The sequence below is a fragment of the Lolium rigidum genome, chromosome 2 (assembly GCF_022539505.1).
Source record: "Lolium rigidum isolate FL_2022 chromosome 2, APGP_CSIRO_Lrig_0.1, whole genome shotgun sequence".
In the NCBI taxonomy this organism is placed as follows: domain Eukaryota; kingdom Viridiplantae; phylum Streptophyta; class Magnoliopsida; order Poales; family Poaceae; genus Lolium; species Lolium rigidum.
The window spans coordinates 286,503,765-286,512,450 of record NC_061509.1 but is presented as its reverse complement, the minus strand read 5'-3'; the positions used below and the strand labels follow the sequence as shown (position 1 = coordinate 286,512,450).

The 8,686-nt window shown below is 44.5% G+C and overlaps 1 protein-coding gene across 1 annotated transcript; it reads left to right on the top strand.

Annotated features, from left to right (window-relative positions):
* The first annotated feature begins 2,458 nt into the window (after positions 1–2,458).
* LOC124691156 lies at positions 2,459–2,861 on the top strand. Its single transcript, XM_047224428.1, has 2 exons — positions 2,459–2,608; positions 2,700–2,861. The coding sequence occupies exons 1-2, from the start codon at positions 2,459–2,461 to the stop codon at positions 2,859–2,861; spliced, it is 312 nt and encodes a 103-aa protein (XP_047080384.1).
* Positions 2,862–8,686: the final 5,825 nt, after the last annotated feature.

Genomic DNA, 8,686 nt, shown 5'->3' with positions numbered 1-8,686 from the left:
GCACACCTACGCCAAGTAGAGCTAGACAGACCGGCACCCAACTTTCCAAGCCTAGACAATGCGTCTCGTCCGGCTCCTGCAAAGACCAAACACAAAAACCCGACGCTTCTTGTGTTTAGCAGTTACGGGTGCTGCATTTAATAAGTCTTAGACTGCTAATTAACAATAATCTAGTAGCTTAAACAATTGATCATGGCCCAACTTTTGTGCAAGCATTCTCCCATTTAGGGTGGCATATACACAAGGCCGTACTCCATAAATTAAGGCATGGTCTTGCATCATTGCACACATGGGTACAAGTTAATCGGCGACAGTGATCCAGAGACATTGCACTTAGAAGTAGTTGTTTAATGCGTGTATGCTGCAGATAACCCACTCAGGACAGACATCAGTGCAGCAAACACTGGAGAGGGTTGCAAAGCAGGATGTATATATACCTTCTCTCATGAGGTTAAATGCTTCAATTCAGACAACAACTAAATTAGCCTAGCATCCGTTTCTCCCCGGTCCCCTCCGAGCTGAAGAGTGAAGACAAAAGTGCTCTCTTAGTTAGTGACATCCATCCCTGACAGGATGAGGAGGAGTTCCATCTACTTGTCACTGACTGCAGCTGTGATCTTGCTTCTGGTACTCACGGCTACGGAGGCCGAAGGCATCCGACTTGATGCAGAGACCTGGGCATTAGTCAGCAGCAGCAGTCCGATAGTCAATTTAAGTAGTGATTTTGACGATCATTTGACTCATTGTCTGAATCTTAATTTGGACCAAGAATATTATGGAATGATCCTTTCTGCATATGCTAACTTGCTAGTATTCATGAATGCGGAAACCAAACAATGAGGTGGTCAAGGGTCCTACTACGAGCTCGGCAACCGATGCGACTAGAAGCGACGTTGCTGCCGGAGAAATTAGGACAGTGGCACACAGCTTGACGGAGCTTCAGGAAGACTACTACGTTCCAAATGTTCGCGGCCCTAGGCACCACTGACCGGAAACAACATTTGCTTCATTCTTGTCCTCTCTCGGCTTTTGAAACCTCTGTCCAGAGCATACTAGAGCTAGTTAGACAGGGTGACAGGCATTCATAGGAATTTGATGTACTAGTTAGCTAGGTAGTTACTGTGGCTGCAGGCTGCTATAGATAGTTGGAAAACTCCATGTAAGCTCAAGCAGTGGGCATATGGTGATAGCGTTGATGTACTAACTTTCTTGGCAATATGAATTTGAAGCAACAATTGGCGCCGATGTTATCTGTCATGCATGGCATGTGCACTCGACGACCCACTTTTCAAGAGATATTACACTCTCGCTGGTAGGTAACATGCAAGCCGGACAGAATGTCCTAGTTAACTGACAGGAGCAAATAACATGGTAACTGCAAGAGGTTCCTGCCAAGCAGCGAGAGATTTTAGACAGATACACAAACCCTTTAGTGTTAACTACTGATGGTTAGCTGGAAACATTTTGAAGCGTACCTACGTAATGTGCCAATTAACAGCACTAGTACACTGTCGGTGGTTGATCTGTTGGCGATGGACACTGTTAGAAGCGGTGCCGGATATGCTGCAGCGTTGTTCGCCAAGTACCACTGTACCTTTTATGTCTGGGCAGGACGATGCACTAAAGTACTATTCTAAGTATATGCACAACTATTTCCCACATGCTTAATGGTAACTAGATGATTGATTGGGGTACAGGGGTAGCCACCTTTTAAAACAAGTGATGTGGCTAAACAATGTGGTATATGAGTGTATGAAGATAGGCAAAGGACAGAGAAAGAAGAAAAGAGTGTGCCTCTAGAAGCAAATAACTCACCGGCAGGGAAAAGGCGTAGCTTAAACATGTACATACTAGGGACATTCCACATGCTTCTTTTTCTTCTTGTATTTCATTTCATAAGCATCTAAACGCTACATCCAAATTAACCTCCAGCTTAATCGGCAGGCTGCTCTCTTCTACCTGCAGTTACGGGTGCCGCATTTTATTAAGGACTAATTTAACATTTAATCCAGAGTCTTAAACAATTGATCAGGGGTATGGCCCTACTTTTGTGCAAACAGACATCCTCCCATTTAGGCCGGGTGGCATATATGCATCGCCGGACTCTATAAACTAAGGCCTGATCTCGCATCATTGCATGCATAGGTACGTGCTAATTAGCGACAGTGACCCCGAGACATTTGCACGAACAAGTAGTTGTTTAATGTGTATATGCTGTAGATAAACCAGTCCTGACAGACACCAATTCAGCAAACACTGGGAAGGGTTGCAAAGCAGGACGTATATATACCATCTCCCATTAGGTTAAGTGCATCAGTTCAAACGAGTTAATCAGCCTAGCTAGCCTCTCCTCCCTACACCGTCTTCCGAGCTACCCTGATCTCCTCTCGACACTCTCTTCTGTGCAGAAGACGTACTGAAGAAGTACTCTCAGTTAGTAGCATCGCTCTCTAACAGGATGACGAGTTCCAGCTACTTGTCACTGGCTGCAGCTGTGATCTTTCTTTTGGTGCTGACAACGGCCAAGGAGGCTAAAGGCATCCGACTAGATGCCGAGACTCGGGCATCCGTTAGCAGCAGCAGCAGCAGCAGCACCGACAACCCAATGGTCAACGTATGTAGTGATTCTAATGTTCTTCTGAGTCCCTAACAGAATATCTTACTGCAGATGCTAACGTCCTTTTATTCATGAAATGCAGAAACCAAGCCATGATGTGGTCAAGAGTTCTACTGCTAACGCGGAAAGCGATGTGATGAAAGATGTTGTTGCTGCGAGCGAAGTTAGGGCAGTGGCACACAAATTGCCGGTGTTCCATGAAGATTACTACGTTCCAAATGTTCACGGTCCTAGGCATCACTGACCGAAAAAAGAATTTTTTTCCTCTCTCGATCACTGATCTTCCTTTCTAGAATAGACTAGAGCTAGTTAGTCAGGCTGCCATGCATTTGCATAGTTAGTTGCTCAGATTTCATGTAAGCTCCAGCACTCAGTGGGTGCATGGTGATAGCAAATATGAATCTTAACTCCACCTCTGCATCTCTGCAAGCTGGAGAAGGGACAGTTTTGTTGTACACTAACTTGTTCACAAATGACAATACTTCAAGCTTCAAGGCTTCAGATTGTATGATAACCACTCCAAGCTTGTGTGGTTCCGAATTCGCAACGCCACATCTCAAGTTCAGTCTGGCCATCAGCACACTGCCGTGAGACCGGAAGACCTTTTCTTCCAATGTCCAAATGAAACATCTGAAGTTCAGTGACCTGGCAAGAACCACAAGCATGACAGCTAATTTGCTGATGCAAGAGAGAAAGACCATTCTGAATCCTATTAGATAAGGACAAGTAATCCACGTAGTTTACTGTCCCTGACATGTCGATCGAAACTGAGTTTTCCGACAGAGGCTAATTAGTGATAAATACATGTACTTGTCAGCTGGTTAACTACTGGAATCATGGAGTGCGTTACGTCAGAGAATAGCACTACATACCGGTGGTTGGTTTCATGGTTTGTGGACATTATTACAAGTTCGTAGCCAATACCAACCCCTGCACTCTGAGGCTTTGCCGGATATGCTGCACTGTTGTTCCTAAGTAATGTCCTGGCCGGACGCTGCACTGAATATTCTACATCCACCATTTGTTTCTCACACGTGTTTCATCATAGCTAGATGATTGATTGAGCAATAGCCACCTTTTGAAAGGCACGCACGGATAAGTGGTGTAAACTGTAAAGAATGTGATTTATGTTCCCAGGACAGGCAATGAAGAACTTGTACAAGAGGCGAAAGGAAGAGAAAAATGATGTGGTAGTATGGTGCCATAAATACATGATCATCAGAAAAAAGAAATTGCAGAGAGCTAGCGGAATTCCAATACTCCATCCGGTTCATATTAATTGACTCTAATATAGATGTATCTAGACACATTTTAGTCTAGATACATCCATATTGGAGTACTTCTTTTCTCTTTAGGAAATGTGGCCAAGCTCTGGCCTCGGTATCAATTGGTAGGTTCCGGGATGACAACTGGTGGAAGTCGGTGGCATTTGTCAATGACATGCCCGAGATCAGCGCAAAGGTGCCTCGAGTCCAGACAGAAAAGTAAGTTATCCTTTAAAATGATTTTCATTCGGAATTCCAAATTCTTTGAGTTGTTATAGAGGTAGATTTTCTGTCCCTAGGTCGGAGGTTTTCCTGCCGTGCGTCTGACCAAGTTTTTGTTTTTGTTTTTGGTTGCTTAAGAGACTATTTCCATCAATCAGTTATTCAAAAATGGGGAAGAAAACTAGGTACTTCTTTCAGTAGTATTTTTTTCTTCTAAAAGACGGAGATGACTTAGCAGATGCAGGGGATGGAGTAAATTACATATTTCTTCCAAAGTGTGAGCTTTGATGTCAATCGATTGCTGCAAATACCCGCAAAGAAAATCAATTGCTGCAAATAATTTGTGATATGTTGTTCTGTATGAGTTAACATTGAACTCAGTCTGTTTAGTTCCCTCTTTTAGCATACTGATGATTGTCCTATTACTTGTCTGCTAGCTGCTTTCGCAAGTAAAATGTTGAAATACAAAACATCTACCAACTTGAAATGACTATGGTCTATGCATCCCATCCAGAACTAGCACGTATCCTAGGAGTTTTCTTGAGCAGATGCATGGTCCATTTCTATCAACAATTACTTGCAAACGCCTCTCTGATTCCAGTCACCCAGGCAACATAGCATCATAATTCCTAACATAAAATCATTAGAAACGTGTCCCCCAAGCCCATGTACCTCAGCGAAAATATTAACATCTCAAATTTCGTGAAGAGAAACAGGAAGCTGGAAAAAGAAATTACCTTGTTCTCCCGGCTCTGCTTGGTTCTCGTGGGCTTGCAGACCTCGACATTGTCTCTAATCCCTGGACGGAATTGCTCTCTATAGACCACGCCGTCCACCGGAATCCCCCGTGCAGGTACATGCCGGCGCCGGCGCCTCCATCAACGCGTGGTCCTGGTCGATTGTGCTTGAGCAGAGGAGAGCAGAGGGCACGGATCCGAGGAGCCGGGCATCTTATCCGTCGCTGAGGAGTTGGAGGACGAGTAGAGGTGGAGGGGTGTCCGGGCATTCCGCGGTGGCCGTGCCCGAGCTAAACCGCCGGCGCTCCGGCTGCTCCTCGCGACCGAGCCGTGCGAACTGGGAGTGGGCTCGACGTGGATCTCGTGAGAAGGCCCACATAATCTTGCTGTTAACCGGTGGGTGCCCACTTACAGGCTTCGTTCGAGTGGGCATGGGTAAGCGGCGCCGTGAACAGCCCACTATGCAGCATTTTTTAGAATTGAGAGAGTGCTAATTATACGTATGCGATATGTGAGGAGCCGGATTCGTGGGTGTGTCCTCGTTGCTGGAGTGCAATATGGAGTGCAATGTGGCAGAGCGCCGGAGGAGGTTGCCAACCTACTAGCCAATATCCGAGAGTCACATGCACAAGCATTTTTTTTGACAATCAATACCACATATATTCATAATAACAAATAGTACATGGTATAGATACACGAGCTGTCTCCAGCGATTACAAAATAAAGTCTAAAAGATACTAGCAAATCTTCGAGGTCTTCAAACTCTTTCTTCTTCCAAGACATAATCTTGTATTTTTCTGAAGGCAACCAAAGATAGATAACAAACCATAGACCTGTAAATACCAACGAAGGTTCTCCCATAATTTTAATTTGAGCCGCAATGCCAAGGCTGCGTGCACGCGCACAACCATTAAAGTAGTCAATCAACATCGGCAAGAGTACCAACACCGGCATGTCGTGGAATAAAAACCGATCCGCCTTGTCGACGTTGATGGAGAGCCGAGAATACGAATCACCATTGTCGAGGACGTAGCAATCGGGACAAGAACCGCGAGGATAATCCTCCTCGCGGCAACCATGAGAAAAGATCCAAGATCGATCCGGCGAAGTAAGATCCGAACACCCATACCTAGATAATTGTAATCTTTCAACGACCACCATTGACGTCGGGAAGGAGATCTCGTCGTCGAACGAAAGGCCGAAGATCACTTATTGCGGACGATGCCATCTCCATTGCGGGGAAACCAACAAGAAAACGGCGACCAAAAACCTAACATAGACTACCGAAAAGACTACTTTTATTGAAAACTCCACTCATAGATCGGGTTCCCCACTCCTTCCGACGCCGGCGAAGCCGGCCGGAGGAGGGGGAACCGATCTATGGAGGAGGCTGAGTAGGGGCGGCTAGGGCTTTTCTGAAGAGGCGGCGGCTAGCAGAAGAAAGGAGATGTACTTCCGTCACATGCACAAGCATGGTTAGCAGCGGTGATCGAGTCTCGGCCGCATGCAGAGCTCACTAGGGTCATAGTCACGCTCTGGGTGGCATGCGAGTAGAAAAGCGATCCGCCAAGGAGTCTTTCAGAGGCCCATATCTACACATTGCTCACACTACCCTGAGACAGGGGCAGTTTTTCTTCCAAATCAAACGTCTGAAGCTCAAAAACATCAGCGAACACGTGCATGTGAAGAACAGAAATACAGAACAGCTAATTTGTTAGAAACCTCAACGAACACACACTTAAAAACTCTGTTTTACTAACTGCTTGAAGAAGAAAATTTTGGTACATCGACCATCGAGCTTAAATGTTGTTGTCTAACTTAGAACTGTTGTAAAAACGACAAGAAAAAACGAAGAACGATAAAAGAAAACGTAGCGAAAACACGAGATTTAACGTGGAAAATCCCTTCCAACACAGAAGGGGAAAAAACCACGGGCGTCAGCCAGCAAAACTTCACTATATCGGAGGAAGATGAAGAGGGTGACGACGGTGTTGTCTTTGTTGGCCATATTGTGATGAGTTCTTGCTGCTCCAACCATCTCTGCATGCCCACTCTCACCCGTGGCAGGAGTGTCGTGATGGAGGGCGGGCTAGTCGACATTGAAGGAGCTAGCGAGAGTTCATTTGTATGGTCTTTCCGAAGCTTCGAAGCAATTTCGGCGAGCTTTATCTCGATGGTTGCGTGCCGTTTGTTAACGCCGGTGAGCTCCGGCATCCTATGAACCTCCATCGGAGGTTAGCGGCCGCGCACAACGTCGATATTGCAGCAAGTAGTTTTGTCCCCGCGACGGTGCTCGACGGCGGTGCAGCTGACCTCTGGCTCTGCAGAGGAGATAGGGAGAGATCTGATTGCTTTTTACATCTTTTAGCGAGGTCTCCTCCACATATATTGGGGACTCATGTTTTATTTTCTCTTTCTTTTGGGGTCCTCTGTAATAATGTACACCACCACTGTTTTGACATTAATATAAGCTTTTAGGCCCTTCGGGGCTCTCCTTGTTCAAAAAAATTAAATAGGTACCGCGTGATGACATTTACTACAGTGGCGCATCTGAATCTGACAGTGGATTTTTCTCGAGAAACAAGTCTCTAAGATCAAACTAGACATACATTTCTATGTGTGCGAGATCACCTCCTCTATAGTCGACAAGAGGGGAAGGGTGGGACAGTAAGAACTTTTACTTCTTTTCATATCATTTCACCAATCAACAAACCATACTTCTGATCATTAATTTCTTCTGCTTTCATTGCTTCTCGTTGGATTACATTCAGTATATCTTGAAGAATCATCTGGGTAAAGAACGACTTCTACGTGTTACCAACGAAATTTACTGAGGTTCACATCAAGTCAAGATTGTTATAAGCAATTATGACGGACGTGCGACAATCACTACAAACTGGGCAAATATTGTCATGGACGCGCAGCTCCTATAACACACACATGGCTATCTTCTAGTTCAATGAACACGATCATGATGTTCGTGTCAGCGTGTGGAGCGATATCCTGCTTCGTTGAGTCATGTCATGACGCAAGAGTGTCCTGACAGAATATATGTGTTGATCAGGATATGTATCTTGTTGCAGTATGTATGTAGATATTGACAGTGATCATCTTCTGGGGGGATGTCGATATGAAGATCATCGAACTTATATTATGTAACCTGGAGGCATGTGAGGAAGCAAGAGGAAAACTACACAACCTCTATCCCAAAGTTTAAGGCTTGTATCATTTTTAGAAAGTCAAACTATGTGAAGTTTGACCAAGTTTTTACCGAAAATCATTAACATCCAAAATACATAATCAATATCATTATATAGATAACGAAATATATTTGTTGATACATTTTTCTAAAAGTTTTGATCAAATTTTACTTGGTTTGACTTTTCAAAAAATATAAGCCTTAAGTTTTAGGATGGAGGTAGTATGTGGTGATCAAAATACATATTAGCCACTATTAATTACTCTTGAAAGGACCTTGGCAACTATTAATCATGTTTGTATTAAGAGCTCGCTCCTCTTTTTTTCGAAATGGGTATAGCCCCGGCCTCTGCATCGGTTGATGCAAACCGCCTTTTATTAAAAGAGGAATATTCAAGTGTTACAAATCATGGATCAACGAGGGTCGATACAAAAATCAACCATCTAAAAATATGAAGCATGCTAAGCAGTCTAAGCATCTTCTAATCTCTTAAGAGCTCGCTCCTCTTAAGTTCATCATATTACTCATCTTTCGGTACCTAGTCGAATATGAAGGCAACGTATTAGGTAACCTTTTAGTAAAGAGTAGAGTGGACAGGAAAGGAAACGGGGAACAACGAGTGACTGCCAAGGGTTTCCCGTAGGAG